At 52.2% G+C, this 17,559-nt stretch overlaps 1 protein-coding gene across 5 annotated transcripts in view; it reads right to left on the reverse strand.

The window, feature by feature from the left end:
* Positions 1 to 259: 259 nt before the first annotated feature.
* Positions 260 to 17,559, reverse strand: part of TMEM107 (transmembrane protein 107) — a 47,093-nt gene continuing 29,793 nt past the window's right edge. Inside the window, exons 1-6 of one of the 5 annotated variants that reach the window (XM_075346695.1) lie at positions 17,348 to 17,436; positions 16,067 to 16,158; positions 15,495 to 15,562; positions 14,575 to 14,675; positions 11,259 to 11,355; positions 3,587 to 4,937 (exon numbers count right to left, since the gene is read on the reverse strand). In XM_075346695.1, coding sequence (XP_075202810.1) covers positions 4,142 to 4,937; positions 11,259 to 11,355; positions 14,575 to 14,675; positions 15,495 to 15,562; positions 16,067 to 16,153 — 1,149 coding nt within the window. In that variant the 5' untranslated portion in view covers positions 16,154 to 16,158; positions 17,348 to 17,436 and the 3' untranslated portion in view covers positions 3,587 to 4,141. Of the gene's footprint in view, positions 3,093 to 3,586; positions 4,938 to 11,258; positions 11,356 to 11,437; positions 11,535 to 14,574; positions 14,676 to 15,494; positions 15,563 to 16,066; positions 16,159 to 16,949; positions 17,081 to 17,347; positions 17,437 to 17,559 lie in introns of those variants that run through there. The other 4 variants (XM_075346696.1, XM_075346698.1, XM_075346697.1 and 1 more) reach the window with 4 other exon arrangements.

Consider the following 17,559-nt stretch of genomic DNA (forward strand, 5'->3'; position numbering starts at 1 on the left):
TAGTGAGTGCAGCTCTGGAGTATAATACAGGAGGTAACTCAGGATCAGTAATGTAATGTATGTACACAGTGACTGCTCCAGCAGAATAGTGAGTGCAGCTCTGGGGTATAAGATACGATTAATTCATTTTATGTAAAATCTATTTCTAAATCCCGCTTTCATGTAAACACCCTAGCGCTTGCACTGCAGGATATGTTATTACATAGCAATACACAAAAGACATGAATCTTGTAATAAATATATTTATGAAATCATTATTATAAAAATCATACAAAAGTCAATCGTTAATTTTATGTCACACAAAATACTTAAAAAATACAAAAAAGGTAAAAATAAAATATATAAAGAATGTGTCATAGAAAGAGTATAAAGTGTGTTGTAACCTCGTGTGTGAACGCTGCGTCAGTCTGTGCAGGAGAGCGGCGTCCGATGAACAAGAGGACAACTCCATGCATAGATCGTGAGTGGATGTGGACTATAACATGCTGAGATGATCTTATAACGGAGCCGCTGCCGTGTCCTCTGTAACGGTCTGCGCCCGACCGCGGGAGACCGGACACCTGAGCGGAGCACACAGCTTATCAGTATAGTGACACCTCACTGAGCGCAGCTCCGGAGTCAGCGATGTAACTACTCTCTCTGCTGCAGGGCACCAAGCATATGTGCACATACCGTATTTTTTGGATTATAAGACGCACTTTTACTCCCAAAAATTTGGGAGGAAAATGAGGAGTGCGTCCTATTATCCGAATGTGGCTTACCGGGGGAGGTATAGAGTGGGCAGAGGAGATGCTGCGGGCGCTGTGGACGGTAAGGCAGGGGCCATTCTGAAAATGTCGGGCTTCAAATAATGGTGCCCGGAGTTGGCGCGTGCGCAGATGAAGCTCTTGGTCCAAGATCTCATCTGCGCACGCCACACCTCCGACCCATTGATCTCCCTGCAGCGGCCTTAAGGAAAATGGCGTGTGTGCAGATGACGTCTCGACTTGACATTGAGCCGAGAGCTATATCTGCGCACGCGCCGACCCTGGGAGCCATTTCTTTGAAGCCCGCACCGCCGACAAATTCTGGATGCTCCTCATGCTTCACAACGCCCGCAGCGAGCATCTGGGACACCCTCTGCACCACCCGCAGCATCACCCTGCTCCACCACCGCCCCTGCCTCCTGTGCCCCTCGCTCCACCATCACCCCTGCCTCATGTGCCCCTCCCTCCGGTAAGACAGCACCGGATTATGAAATACACCTTTTTTTTTTTTTCTCTAAATTTGGGGTGCGTCTTATAAAACGAAAAGTACGGCAATGTTGACGGACTTCTCCCCGACACCTTCTCTCTGCGCTCAGTGACGTCTCAGCTTTCCATACAGTGGTGAGCTGTGTCCGGTTGGCCACTGGCATTATGTGGATTCGATCCCTCAACCGGCAAAACAGCAGATAGGCTTGCTCTTCTGATAGAACTGACGGGAATGTTTTACCTCACATAAAGCAGCAGCTGAAAATGCATTGCCCGTGACTGAGGGAGGTGTACCCGCAATAGAAGCTTTAGGAGACATTCGGTGGTGAAGATTCTTTCATGTCTTGTGCCGCCGACGTTTCTTTTTCTTACCTATATGTATAATTAGTAAGCAGGTTTGGACAGAAGCCGCCTGAAGAAGGGTCAGGTCACTTCTCTTAGTTAGTCGCTATGTGTACATACCCTTATGCCTCCTCCCTCCACCTGACAGGAGCTGTGTATGCGCGACCATCGGCTGAAGCACCTCCAGGTGCACAGGACACAGCCGTCAGCAAGACTTCTTAATAGGCCAACATCTATGGATTAAAATGTACTTCTGCTCGTGGGATGACTCCTTGGTCTCCATATTATGTCGTTTTGGCTAAGGTGAAACTACAACTCCCAGCATGCCCTGGCAAACTGTGGTTTCTCTCTAACTGGTCAGTAGACATGATACACTATGAATGTAAGATCCCTCAGGCCTCCACGTTAGGCTGCCCGGCTGACAGTGATGTTTGACGACCAGCCGGCTCAGTACCTGAACAGCAAGGGTCAAAATGGTGAGGGGCAATAAGGAGGACTACGCTGTTTGTGATCCTTCTAGATCGACCCTCATCAAAGAACAGCAGCAGCAGGGCGTCCAGGGGTTATTCCGATCTCGGACATTGAAGGCACATCCACAGGATGCTCCAGACATGCCTGGTAGATGTGGGCCCCATCTCTCGGATGGGTTGTGCCATAAAGGTGTAAGATGGGAATACATGGGAAGTTCTTGTTACTGGATGTCCCCGTTCCCAATCTCCAAGATGGTGGTTTTATTAGTCTGGGCTATGTGGAAGCAGCGGAGGAGACACTTGTATCTATGAGAGCCACCATGCGTGACTTTAGTGCTGTAGGGGGCTGGAACTGGCCCCACAAGACCAGTGCTGACATCATAGGGGCGGTGGTGAAGTCAGAGGGCTGGGGATGACATCACAGGCCCAATGCTCACATCAGAGGGCTAGGGATGACATCAGATGGTTGGTGCTGACATCACAGGGTCGGTTCTGATATCAGAGAGTCGGTGAGGACATCACAGGGTCGGTGAGGACATCACAGGGTCGGTGAGGACATCACAGGGTCGGTGAGGACATCACAGGGTCGGTGAGGACATCACAGGGTCGGTGAGGACATCACAGGGTCGGTGAGGACATCACAGGGTCGGTGAGGACATCACAGGGTCGGTGAGGACATCACAGGGTCGGTGAGGACATCACAGGGTCGGTGAGGACATCACAGGGTCGGTGAGGACATCACAGGGTCGGTGAGGACATCACAGGGTCGGTGAGGACATCACAGGGTCGGTGAGGACATCACAGGGTCGGTGAGGACATCACAGGGTCGGTGAGGACATCACAGGGTCGGTGAGGACATCACAGGGTCGGTGAGGACATCACAGGGTCGGTGAGGACATCACAGGGTCGGTGAGGACATCACAGGGTTGGTGAGGACAGCACAGGGTCAGTGCTGATAGCAGAGGGTTGGTGCTGACATCACAACGGCTTTCGCTTCATTCCTAACACAGCGATGAAGATGATGATTTCTGTGAAGGCCGGGAGGGCGCTGGGAAGAGAACACATCAGGGTTAGTCTCCATCTCACCCCCTCGCCCCTTGTTCTATCTCTACCTTTCACGCTCTCACATTCACTCAGATACACAAAGACGCTCTTTGGGCCAAGGTTTGAAGATCTCCGTCTGCTGTCAATGAATAAACACATTTACTCGAGGCCTGGAGCCATTGTTGTCTTGTCTCAGACAATATGCAGCTGCAATCAAAATCATTTAACCCCCACAGTAAACCTTGTTGGCCTGTGAGGTGCTGGGATGATTGTCCCGCTGGAAGGTCAATGACTATGGATGGTTGAATACCAGAATATTCGCCTTCTCGAATATCCGATAAATAGGTCGCCGATATGCGAATATTCGATGTGCAATGTAAGTCTATGGGAAACCCAAATAGTTGTTATTCAGGTTTCCCATAGACTTACATTACGCATCGAATATTCGCATATCGGCGACCTATTTGGCAAATATTCGCGAAGCCGAATATTTGTGGTATTCGATCATCCCTATTAATGACGTCCGAGATTCTGCCTCTTCACAACACGCAGGACGTTTTCTCCTAGGATTTTCGGATATTTGATGGATTCTATCTTGCCCTCCACATGCTGCGGGATTATAGAGGAAGCAAAGCAGTCATAGACATCACTGTAGTCATCACCAATACACCGCCATGCTTGACTGTAGGAATCACCGAGCCCCCGCCGGGCTTCACTGTACAGATCACCAAGCACCCACCGTATTTGACTGTAAGGATCTCAGATCCCCCGCCGAGCTTCACTGTAGGGATCACCGAGCCACCGCCGGGCTTCACTGTAGGGATCACAGAGCTCCTGCCGAGCTTCACTGTAGGGATCACAGAGCTTCTGCCGAGCTTCACTGTAAGGATCACCGAGCCACCGCCGGGCTTCACTGTAGGGATCACAGAGTTCACGCTGAGCTTCTCTGAGGGATCACATAGCTCCTGCCGAGCTTCACTGTAGGGATCACCGAGCCACCGCCGGGCTTCACTGTAGGGATCACAGAGCTCCTGCCGGGCTTCTCTGTAGAGATCACAGAGCCCCGCCGGGCTTCACTGTAGGGATCACTGAGCCCCCACCAGGCTTCACTGTAGGGATCACCAGGCCTCCGCCGGGCTTCTCTGTAGAGATCACAGAGCCCCTGCCGGGCTTCACTGTAGGAATCACAGAGCCGCCGCCGAGTTTCACAGTAGGGATCACAGAGCCACCGCCGAGCTTCACTGTAGGGATCACAGAGCCCCCGCCGGGCTTCACTGTAGGGATCACAGAGCCCCCGCCGGGCTTCACTGTAGGGATCACAGAGCCCCCGCCGGGCTTCACTGTAGGGATCACAGAGCCCCCGCCGGGCTTCACTGTAGGGATCACAGAGCCCCCGCCGGGCTTCACTGTAGGGATCACAGAGCCCCCGCCGGGCTTCACTGTAGAGATCACAGAGCCCCCGCCGGGCTTCACTGTAGGGATCATAGAGCCCCCGCCGGGCTTCACTGTAGGGATCACAGAGTTCCCGCTGAGCTTCTCTGAGGGATCACAGAGCTCCTGCCGAGCTTCACTGTAGGGATCACTGAACCCCCGCCGGGCTTCACTGTAGGGATCACCAAGCCCCCGCTGGGCTTCTCTGTAGAGATCACAGAGCCCCTGCCGGGCTTCACTGTAGGGATCACAGAGCCTCCACCAGGCTTCACTGTAGGAATCACAGAGCCGCCGCCGAGTTTCACAGTAGGGATCACAGAGCCATCGCCGAGCTTCACTGTAGGGATCACAGAGACACCGCCGAGCTTCACTGTAAGGATCACAGGGCCACTGCCGAGCTTCACTGAAGGGATCACAGCTGGGAGGAGAGAGGAAAAAGTGACAGGTGCAGCAGCTCAGACGATGGCCATTTCGTTCTGGTGTGTACTTCGATAGCCTGCTTTACACACTACAATATATCTTACAATGTGTCGGCGGGGTCACGTTGTAAGTGACGCACATCCGGCATTGTAAGGTATGTTGCAGTGTGTGACAGGTACGTGCGATTGCACGAAAATCCGTTCATCGCACGCACGTCGTTCATTCCTCATAAATTGCACGTGAGGTTGTTCAATGTTCCTGAGGCAGCACACATCGCAGTGTGTGACACCCCGGGAACGATGAACAGATCTTACCTGCGTCCCGCGGCTCCCGCCGGCAATGCGGAAGGAAGGAGGTGGGCGGGATGTTTACGTCCCGCTCAGCTCCGCCCCTCCGCTTCTATTGGCCGGCTGCCGCGTGACGTCGATGTGACGCCGAACGTCCCTCCCACTCCAGGAAGTGGACGTTCGCTGCCCACATCGAGGTCGTATGGAGGAGGGGGTTAATCGTTTGTGCGGCACTGGCAACAAATTGAATGTGCCGCACATACGATGGGGGCGTTGCAAATCACATACGATATCGTATGCGAAATTGCAACGTGTAAAGCAGGCTTATGGGTCTGCATGACACGGCCGTGGTCTGTGCGGCTGCACCTGTCACTTTTCCTGTCTCCCCGTGGCTGTGGTCTCCAATATGTGACTGGTTTTAAGAAGATAACAGGCACAAGAGGAGAAGCTGCTGCACATGGATCAGATGCACACCAATTCCTTATAATTAAGAAAACACCTTTATTATGGACCAACATGTTAAAACCATTATAAAAGTAGGTGCAACAAACACACAAAAGGGCGGTCCGTTCCCCCTGAGCATAAAGAACCCCAAACATAACATAGATGGTAAGTACAACCTAAGTAATGATTACAGTAACATGTAGCCCTGTGCCAGCATACAATGCTGACTATGGAGAATTCGTAAGCAGCGAGCCGAAGCCCAAAGGTGAACAGGAAAACGTCCTGTCAGTATATCAATGACCGGAAATAAATATAGAGGGGGCAGAGATGATGTATTATGCAAACCAGTGTGCGTGCCGAGATACAAGCACCCATATCTCAACTAAGGGTGGCTTTACACGCTGCGACATCGCTAGCCGATACTAGCGATGGCGAGTGTGATAGCACCCGCCCCTATCGTTATGCCGATATGTGACGATCGCTGCCGTAGCGAACATTATTGCTACAGCAGCGTCACACGTACTTACCTGCCCTGCAACATTGCTGTTAAGGGGGCGGTTCGCTCAGCGTCACAGTGACGTCACTAAGCGGCCGCCCAATCAAAGCGGAGGGGCGGAGATGAGCGGGACGAACATCCCGCCCACCTCCTTCCTCCCGCATTGTGGCCGGCGGCAGGTAAGGAGAGGTTCCTCGTTCCTGCGGCGTCACACGTAGCGATGTGCGCTGCCGCAGGGACGAGGATCAACTTTGCCTCAGCGACAGCAGCGATAATTGGGATAGGACCCCCATGTCAACGAAGAGCGATTTTGGACGTTTTTGCAACGATACAAAATTGCTCCTAGGAGTCACACACAACGAGATCGCTACAGCGGCCGGATGTGCGTCACAAAATCCGTGACCCCAACGAGATCGCTGTAGCGAAATCGTAGCGTGTAAAGGCTGCTTAAGTCAATAAGATGTATAATGGGAAGCACAAGAGGCAGCGGTGAAGGTAAATTGGAAATAGTAACCACCTAAAGTGAATCCGTGCAGAGATTCACAGGGGAGAAAACCTCTTGTGTGCCTAGAGTATGGAGCACACTGGCTGTCCCAAGTGCCCCGTGCCCACAACAGCATATACTAAAAATGAGGTACCACTAGACACAGGTAAAATACCATATAAGCAGGTGACAGGAGCGGTAACGTGGGTCACAGGACTACAATGCAGGGATCAGAGGTTAGGCACAGGTGGGGTAGAAGGAAAATGCTCAGGGCGAGCGGGCCAACGCGTTTCGCCGCCTAAGCGGCTTCCTCAGGGGAAGTTATCACTGCCTCTTGTGCTTGCCATTATACATCTTATTGACTTAAGCGGGCTTTACACGCTATGAATTTGCTACAGCAATCTCGTTGGGGTCACGGATTGTGAGACGCACATCCGGCCGCTGTAGCGATCTCGTTGGGGTCACAGATTTTGTGACGCACATCCGGCCGCTATAGCGATCTCGTTGGGGTCACGGATTTTGTGACGCACATCCGGCCGCTGTAGTGATCTCGTTGGGGTCACGGATTTTGTGACGCACATCCGGCCGCTGTAGCGATCTCGTTGTGTGTGACTCCTAGGAGCGATTTTGGATCGTTGCAAAAACGTCCAAAATTGCTCCTTGTTGACATGGGGGTCCATTCTCAAATATCGCTGCTGTCGCTGGGGTGAAGTTGATCCTTGTCCCTGCGGCAGCACACCGCTACGTGTGACGCCGCAGGAACGAGGAACCTCTCCTTACCTGCCAAACGCCAGCAATCAGGAAGGAAGAAGGTGAGCAGGATGTTCGTCCCGCTCATCTCCGTCCCTCCGCTTTGATTGGGCGGCCGCTTAGTGACGTCGCTGTGACGCCGAACGAACCGCCCCCTTAGAAAGGAGGTGGTTCATCAGTCACAGCGACGTCACCGAGCAGGTAATGTTCGCTGCGGCAGCGATCTTCCCATATCGGCATAACGATAGGGGCGGGTGCTATCACGCTCGCCATAGCTAGTATCGGCTAGCGATGTCGCAGCGTGTAAAGCCACCCTTAGTTGAGATATGGGTGCTTGTATCTCGGCACGCACACTGGTTTGCATAATGCATCATCTCTGCCCCCTCTATATTTATTTCCGGTCATTGATATACTGACAGGACGTTTTCCTGTTCACCTTTGGGCTTCGGCTCGCTGCTTACGAATTCTCCATAGTCAGCATTGTATGCTGGCACAGGGCTACATGTTACTGTAATCATTACTTAGGTTGTACTTACCATCTATGTTATGTTTGGGGTTCTTTATGCTCAGGGTGAACGGACCGCCCTTTTGTGTGTTTGTTGCACCTACTTTTAAATGGTTTTAACATGTTGGTCCATAATAAAGGTGTTTTCTTAATTATAAGGAATTGGTGTGCATCTGATCCATGTGCAGCAGCTTCTCCTCTTGTGTTGTTACATACCTTCTTACCGCAACAGATTGCACCCTGTTTTGTGATTTTGTATTTATCTATTTATGATTGTGGTGCGCTCCTACTTCTGCTGACTGTGGTTTTAGGCTATGTGCACACAGTGCGTTTTTCGGGTGCGTTTTTGGCCTCAAAACTGCATGACTTTGCTTCCCCAGCAAAGTCTATGAGTTTTCATTTTTGCTGTCCGCACACAACTTTTTTTTTAAGCTGCGTTTTTGAGGTTGGGAAAAAAAAAAATGGACATGTCAATTCTTTCCTGCGTTTTTTCTGCGTTTTCCCCCCCATGCAATGCATTGGAAAAACGCAGCAAAACGCAGAGATCAAAAACGCAGCAAAACGCAGCCAAAAATGCACCAAATCGCGGTAAAAACACATGCGTTTTGATGCGTTTTTTCGACGCGGGTGCGTTTTTAGCGGCCAAAAAACGCACAAAATCGCAGCGTCAAAAAAACCGCAGCGTGTGCACATAGCCTTAAGAAGATTTGAATAAAGTGGATGTTTTATCGTTGGTAGTGACTGCCACTGATTATCTACAGGCCTGAATGCTATGCACCTCCCTTCCCCAGTACACCTCCGCAGTGAGTCAGCGCCAGTCCTCCTATAGATAGGGCCGGGCTGGCGTCTTTCTCACATGTACGTTATCTTTCTGGGCCACAACCCAAGATTATCAGTGACCTGGAGGCCACTGCTCATGATGGATGGGCTAAGATCCTTCAGAAACGCTGCCACGGGCTGGTTTCTGGCTATGCAGAGCGTCTGCAGCAGGTCATAACAGCCAGAGGGGCTCTACTAAGTACTAAAAGACACCTGCAGCGATGAAGGATTCTGGAATTTCTCCCTGTTAGCAGCGGGTTAATCAGCGTGATGTCCACAGCGAGCAACAGAGAATATTCATTTATTGAGAAGTAAGGACTATTATGGACTTTTCAAAAGCTTTTGATACGGTGCCACACAAAAGGTTGGTACATAAAATGAGAATAATGGGGATAGGGGAAAATATGTGTAACTGGGTTAAAAACTGGCTCAGTGATAGGAAACAAAGGGTGGTTATTAATGGTACGTACTCGGACTGGGTCTCAGTTCATAGTGGGGTACCACAGGGGTCAGTATTGGGCCTGCTTCTTTTCAACATATTTATTAATGACCTTGTTGGGGGCATGCGGAGTAGAATTTCAATATTTGCAGATGATACTAAACTCTGCAGGGTAATCAATACAGAGGAGGATAATTTTATATTACAGGGAGATTTATGTAAATTGGAGGATTGGGCTGAGAAGTGGCAATTGAAGTTTAATGTAGATAAATGTAAGGTCATGCACTTGGGTAGAGGAAATAACAATTATGATTATGTACTTAATTGTAGAACACTGGGTAAAACAGACACAGAAAAAGACTTGGGTGTATGGGTGGATGGTAAACTTCACTTTAGTGGCCAGTGTCAGGCAGCTGCTGCCAGGGCTAATAAAATAATGGGATGTATTAAAAGAGGTAGAAGTGTTCATGAAAAAAATATAGTTCTACCTCTGTACAAGTCACTAGTGCGACCGCACTTAGAATACTGTGTACAATTCTGGTCACCGATATATAAGAAGGACATAGCTGAACTGGAGAGGGTGCAGAGAAGAGCGACCAAGATTATTAGAGGAATGGGGGGGCTGCAATACCAAGACAGGAAAAACGAAGGCTTAGGGGGATCTAATCACAATGTATAAATATATGAGGGGACAGTACAGAGACCTTTCCAAAGATCTTTTTACACCTAGGCCTGTGACTGGAACACGGGGGCATCCACTACGTCTTGAGGAAAGAAGGTTTAATCATAATCACAGAGGAGGATTCTTTACTGTACGAGCAGTGAGACTATGGAGCTCTCTGCCGCATGATGTTGTAATGAGTGATTCACTACTAACATTTAAGCAGAGCCTGGATGCCTTTCTTGAAAAATTTAATATTACCAGTTATGTAAATTAGATTCTATGACAGGGTATTGATCCAGGGAACTAGTCTGATTGCCGGATGTGGACGAAGGAAGGACATTTTTTCCCCATTGGAGCTTGTTTGTCACATTGGGGGGTTTTTTTGCCTTCCTCTGGATCAACATGTTAGGCTACGGGTTGAACTAGATGGACTTAGAGTCTCCCTTCAACCTTAAAAACTATGATACTATGAAGAACATCCAGCTTACAACATGACAATAGGATCAGTCTGGTGTCGTAGATTGTTGTTGTTGCTTCATCTGGACTACTGGCATAATGTCATAAAACTCGGGTGACACGAGGTTTTCATCAATCCCCACATCTTTGCTTATTGTGACCTTGTTTCTCCCGGTGTGTTCTTTCTAGTGTGGAGCTGGAAGCTGAAGGTCACAGCAGATGATTTCTCTCTCCCAGAAACCAGACTGATCCTATTCTCATGTTGTAAGCTAGATATTCTTCATTCTCAATAAATGAATATTCTCTGTTGCTCGCTGTGGACATCACACTGATTAACCCGCTGCTAACAGTCCCGAGTTTGGAGAAACCGCTTATTCTCTATTAGGGTAAGTTCACACAGTGCGTTTTTCGCGGCGTTTTTGGCCTCAAAACTGCATGACTTTGTTTCCCCAACAAAGTCTATGAGTTTTCATTTTTTGCTGTCCGCACACAACTTTTTTTTTAAGCTGTGTTTTTGAGCTTAAAAAAAAAAAATGGACATGTCAATTCTTTCCTGCGTTTTCCCCCCATGCAATGCATTGGAAAAACGCAGAGATCAAAAACGCAGCAAAACGCAGCCAAAAACGCACCAAATTGCGTTTTTTTGCCGCGGGTGCGTTTTTAGCGGACAAAAACGCAGCGTGTGCACATAGCCTTAGTTGCGTTCTGCTCTCCCCTTCAGTGTATTGGAAAGAGCAGAAAGTTTGGAGATTTTGCTGACAAACCAAAGTTAGAATGGTTAGATTACAACTGTAGATAGAGGTAATGCCATTACTGTCCAGCAGAGGGCGCGCGGACCACACCAGATAATGGCCTCCCTTTCACTCCACATGGGGACAGCCATTCCTAAATCCGGTGCTCCCTCTTCATTGTTCCTCTTATCCCTTTGTCATCTTCCTCTCCCCCATCCGTCACCTCCCCCAGCCCTCTGTGTACCTGCAGAAGCCAAAGATATACCAATAGGTGGCGCACTCCCACTTCTGGGTGACAAACAAGGAGAGGCTGACCGATGCCGAGCAGTGGGCGGCCAGGGCTGACACCAGAGAGTCAAGGAAGGCAGCAGCAGCAGCGACAGGGTCTATAAAGCTACACAAAGCGGTGTCCTCGGCACTTACCTGCAGAAAGCAAATATCCACCAGTACACGGCGCACGTCCAGGCCTCAAAGAGGTAGAACAGAAGGGCCACGCCGGCGCTGGAGTGGGCCCCGATGGCTGCAGGAAGGGGTTATGGACAAACAATGACAGTAACCACTCACCACAGCAAGAAAGAACCGAGAACGCCCCCTGCTGACAGATGCTGCTTACTGCACAAAGAATTACCACACCGGCCACTAGATGGCGCTGCATGATAAACTGTGACAGAGCGCGACATGGGATCGGTGATGTCACCTCTGATGTAACGTTGCTGTGTGATGGCAGCCTGTAGATGGCGCTGTGTGATGGCTGCCTGTAGATGGCGCTGTGTGACGGCTGCCTGTAGATGGTGCTGTGTGACGGCTGCCTGTAGATGGCGCTGTGTGACGGCTGCCTGTAGATGGTGCTGTGTGACGGCTGCCTGCAGATGGTGCTGTGTGACGGCTGCCTGTAGATGGCGCTGTGTGACGGCTGCCTGTAGATGGTGCTGTGTGACGGCTGCCTGTAGATGGTGCTGTGTGACGGCTGCCTGCAGATGGTGCTGTGTGACGGCTGCCTGCAGATGGTGCTGTGTGATGGCTGCCTGTAGATGGCGCTGTGTGATGGCTGCCTGTAGATGGCGCTGTGTGATGGCTGCCTGTAGATGGTGCTGTGTGATGGCTGCCTGTAGATGGTGCTGTGTGATGGCTGCCTGTAGATGGTGCTGTGTGACGGCTGCCTGTAGATGGCGCTGTGTGACGGCTGCCTGTAGATGGTGCTGTGTGACGGCTGCCTGTAGATGGCGCTGTGTGACGGCTGCCTGTAGATGGCGCTGTGTGACGGCTGCCTGCAGATGGTGCTGTGTGACGGCTGCCTGTAGATGGTGCTGTGTGACGGCTGCCTGTAGATGGCGCTGTGTGATGGCTGCCTGCAGATGGTGCTGTGTGATGGCTGCCTGTAGATGGTGCTGTGTGACGGCTGCCTGTAGATGGTGCTGTGTGATGGCTGCCTGTAGATGGTGCTGTGTGATGGCTGCCTGTAGATGGTGCTGTGTGATGGCTGCCTGTAGATGGCGCTGTGTGATGGCTGCCTGTAGATGGTGCTGTGTGACGGCTGCCTGTAGATGGTGCTGTGTGACGGCTGCCTGCAGATGGTGCTGTGTGACGGCTGCCTGCAGATGGTGCTGTGTGACGGCTGCCTGCAGATGGTGCTGTGTGACGGCTGCCTGTAGATGGTGCTGTGTGACGGCTGCCTGTAGATGGTGCTGTGTGATGGCTGCCTGTAGATGGTGCTGTGTGATGGCTGCCTGTAGATGGTGCTGTGTGACGGCTGCCTGTAGATGGTGCTGTGTGACGGCTGCCTGCAGATGGTGCTGTGTGATGGCTGCCTGCAGATGGTGCTGTGTGACGGCTGCCTGTAGATGGTGCTGTGTGATGGCTGCCTGTAGATGGTGCTGTGTGATGGCTGCCTGTAGATGGCGCTGTGTGATGGCTGCCTGTAGATGGTGCTGTGTGACGGCTGCCTGTAGATGGTGCTGTGTGACGGCTGCCTGCAGATGGTGCTGTGTGACGGCTGCCTGCAGATGGTGCTGTGTGACGGCTGCCTGCAGATGGTGCTGTGTGATGGCTGCCTGTAGATGGTGCTGTGTGACGGCTGCCTGTAGATGGTGCTGTGTGATGGCTGCCTGTAGATGGTGCTGTGTGATGGCTGCCTGTAGATGGTGCTGTGTGACGGCTGCCTGTAGATGGTGCTGTGTGATGGCTGCCTGTAGATGGTGCTGTGTGATGGCTGCCTGTAGATGGTGCTGTGTGATGGCTGCCTGCAGATGGCGCTGTGTGATGGCTGCCTGTAGATGGCGCTGTGTGACGGCTGCCTGCAGATGGTGCTGTGTGACGGCTGCCTGTAGATGGCGCTGTGTGACGGCTGCCTGTAGATGGTGCTGTGTGACGGCTGCCTGCAGATGGTGCTGTGTGACGGCTGCCTGCAGATGGTGCTGTGTGATGGCTGCCTGCAGATGGTGCTGTGTGACGGCTGCCTGCAGATGGCGCTGTGTGACGGCTGCCTGTAGATGGTGCTGTGTGACGGCTGCCTGTAGATGGCGCTGTGTGACGGCTGCCTGTAGATGGTGCTGTGTGATGGCTGCCTGTAGATGGTGCTGTGTGATGGCTGCCTGCAGATGGCGCTGTGTGACGGCTGCCTGTAGATGGCGCTGTGTGATGGCTGCCTGTAGATGGCGCTGTGTGACGGCTGCCTGTAGATGGTGCTGTGTGACGGCTGCCTGTAGATGGTGCTGTGTGATGGCTGCCTGTAGATGGTGCTGTGTGATGGCTGCCTGTAGATGGTGCTGTGTGACGGCTGCCTGTAGATGGTGCTGTGTGATGGCTGCCTGTAGATGGTGCTGTGTGACGGCTGCCTGTAGATGGCGCTGTGTGACGGCTGCCTGTAGATGGCGCTGTGTGACGGCTGCCTGTAGATGGAGCTGTGTGATGGCTGCCTGCAGATGGTGCTGTGTGACGGCTGCCTGCAGATGGTGCTGTGTGATGGCTGCCTGTAGATGGTGCTGTGTGATGGCTGCCTGCAGATGGCGCTGTGTAATGGCTGCCTGCAGATGGTGCTGTGTGATGGCTGCCTGTAGATGGTGCTGTGTGATGGCTGCCTGCAGATGGTGCTGTGTGATGGCTGCCTGTAGATGGTGCTGTGTGATGGCTGCCTGTAGATGGCGCTGTGTGACGGCTGCCTGCAGATGGCGCTGTGTGATGGCTGCCTGTAGATGGCGCTGTGTGACGGCTGCCTGTAGATGGTGCTGTGTGATGGCTGCCTGTAGATGGCGCTGTGTGATGGCTGTCTGCAGATGGCGCTGTGTGATGGCTGCCTGCAGATGGCGCTGTGTGATGGCTGCCTGCAGATGGTGCTGTGTGATGGCTGCCTGCAGATGGCGCTATGAGACAGCTGTAAGGTGCAACAATGGCCAGAGGTTCACAGCTTTCCAGGTATATAGATGATGACATCACAGTTGTAATCCCAGTGATGTCACCTAGGGCGACCCAATGAAAAAAAAGATTCCCAGCAGGCCGTGCAGCACGTCTGATGATAATATGGGAGACCCACTAATATCTGCAAAGGGGCGACAGAAGGATACAGAGGACGCTCTGGGTGTTGTTGAACATGGAAACCCCAGAGAAGAATCCAGCCAGCTCAATCACGAACATCCCCAACGTCACCGACAGGGCCACAATCAGCCTGCAGGAGAGAGAGAGCGGGTTATACATGGAGGACGGGCGACCACAGCTCCTCCTATCTGTATCACCCTGCAGGGGGAGGGGACTCATAGCTTCTCCTACCTGTATCACCCTGCAGGGGGAGGAGACTCATAGCTCCTCCTATCTGTATCCCCCTGCAGGGGGAGGAGACTCATAGCTCCTCCTCTCTGTATCACCCTGCAGGGGGAGGAGACTCATAGCTCCTCCTACCTGTATCACCCTGCATGGGGAGGAGACTCATAGCTCCTTCTATCTGTATAACCCTGCAGGGGGAGGGGACTTCTAGCTCCTCCTATCTGTATCACCCTGCAGGGGGAGGAGACTCATAGCTCCTCCTACCTGTATCACCCTGCAGGGGGAGGAGACTCATAGCTAATCCTCTCTGTATCACCCTGCAGGGGGAGGAGACTCATAGCTCCACCTATCTGTATCACCCTGCAGGGGGAGGAGACTCATAGCTAATCCTCTCTGTATTACCCTGCAGGGGGAGGAGACTCATAGCTCCTCCTATCTGTATCACCCTGCAGGGGGAGGAGACTCATAGCTCCACCTATCTGTATCACCCTGCAGGGGGAGGAGACTCATAGCTCCTCCTCTCTGTATCACCCTGCAGGGGGAGGAGACTCATAGCTCCTCCTCTCTGTATCACCCTGCAGGGGGAGGAGACTCATAGCTCCTCCTCTCTGTATCACCCTGCAGGGGGAGGAGGCTCATATCTCCTCCTCTCTGTATCACCCTGCAGGGGGAGGAGACTCATAGCTCCTCCTCTCTGTATCACCCTGCCCATCTTGGTACTTACTCGGTATCGGCGGCCTTGTACTGGTCTTGAGTATACTCCAGGGGCAGACAGGCGAGGACATTATTTTCCTAGGACAGTAGACATTACAGGTGATGTGTACATCCTCACTCGGTCCGATCACCTCCCCACCACCCACATAATGTTACTTGTTGGACACTCATCTGTGGGGGTTTGGTTTCTGCGACCACTGACGTGTGTGGATGAGGCTGAGCGTAATGTGCTGTGTCCCTGGAGCCAATAAGACAATCAAGTCTTTTAATCTGGCATCTAGTAAATCGGAATATCTCATACTCCCGTGTGTACACGGATCACACACAGCATCAATTATCAGGGGCTTTTTTTAACTAAAATCTGCAACTTTGCATAATATTCTGTGCTTAAAATCCTCCTGCTGGCGTCAGTGACTGGAAGCAAGGCTTATATTGTAAAAAAAAAAAAAACCAATTACTTTTCCCATTCACTGACAAGAAGCAGAGACCATCACAATGGTGACAACAGGATAAATATATGATAGAAAGTTGACGCTGCCGGTCTCTCGGTTATGGAAGAACTGATGGCAGTGGGGCTCTTACCCGTGACCAAAAGATGGTGATGACAATGACCAGGTGGGCCGTCAGCGTGAGGAAGCGGGCGGGCACCAGGCTGCTGACCACCGGCATGATCTCTGCAAACAGAAGAGAGGACACTCAGGGGCTATCATCTCTGATACGTGGAGGATCATGAGGTCAAAGCGTCCGCTGCATAATAGGAAGGCGGGGCTCATCCCGAGTGGGAGGAGCTTAGGTGGGCCGTCCTACAATAGTATCTGCTGGAATCAAAAACTAGAAAACAAAGATTATCAAATAATATTAAAAACCACGCAGTGTCCAGCTCCTGAACGCCGCGTGTGACTCCTGCCCACCGTGTCCGACCCTTGCCCATCGCCTGCCCACCGCGTCCGACCCTTGCCCATCGCCTGCCCACCGTGTCCGACCCTTGCCCATCGCCTGCCCACCGCGTCCGACCCTTGCCCACCGCCTGTCCACTGCGTCAGACACCTGCCCATCGCATCCGACCCTTGCCCACCGCATCCGACCCTTGCCCACCGCCTGTCCACTGCGTCAGACACCTGCCCACTGCATCCGACCCCTGCCCACCGCCTCAGACACCTGCCCACCGCCTCAGACACCTGCCCACTGCATCCAACCCTTTCCCACCGCCTGTCCACTGCGTCAGATACCTGCCCACCGCCTCAGACACCTGCCCACCGCCTCAGACACCTGCCCACCGCCTCAGACACCTGCCCACTGCATCCAACCCTTCCCCACCGCCTGTCCACTGCGTCAGATACCTACCCACCGCCTCAGACACCTGCCCACCGCGTCCAACCCTTGCCCACCGCCTGTCCACGGCGCCAGACACCTGCCCACCGTGCGCTTTTCTCGTCTGTATTGTAGATATAAGTCCCGGTACTACCCTGTGATCAGGACTGACACCGTCATGTCCACCTACGAGGCCATTTGGTCAGGCGGCTGCTCCGCCATCGTCCGGAGGGTCTGGACACATTGTAACGAGCTGCAGCGGTGTGACAGTTGCTCTTCCATGATTACAGTCACTAGCCTCCAACCTGGGGCTGGACAAAATCTGCAAAACTACAACTCCCAGCATGCCCACACAGCTAACAGCTATCTGGGCATGCTGGGAGTTGTAGTTTTGCCTCAGCAGATTGGAAATCAGTGGTATAATTGATTGTATACCTTCTAGACACATCCATAGTGAAGTATAGCTGCCCCTGCCCCTGCAGCCATGTCTGCCCAGTGAAATAACAGCGCATTACCGTCACCCTGCATTATACACCGCATGTACACCATTACCTGCTCTCAGGCCCAATCTTTTCGCGTTACTAAGCAACCAGCCGCCGTTGCCGCGGTCTGAAATGACGCAAGAGCGTGAGCTCGCCTAACAATCAATAGGATGGCAGTGACGTCATTTAAGCGCCGGAGACATTCTATTGGTTGCTATAGAGGCTTCACCAAAATGGCCGCCGCGCTGTATAAGACCGTGAGAAAGACACAAAGCTGATTAA

Source organism: Anomaloglossus baeobatrachus, chromosome 4 (assembly GCF_048569485.1).
Source record: "Anomaloglossus baeobatrachus isolate aAnoBae1 chromosome 4, aAnoBae1.hap1, whole genome shotgun sequence".
NCBI classification, from domain to species: Eukaryota; Metazoa; Chordata; class Amphibia; order Anura; family Aromobatidae; genus Anomaloglossus; species Anomaloglossus baeobatrachus.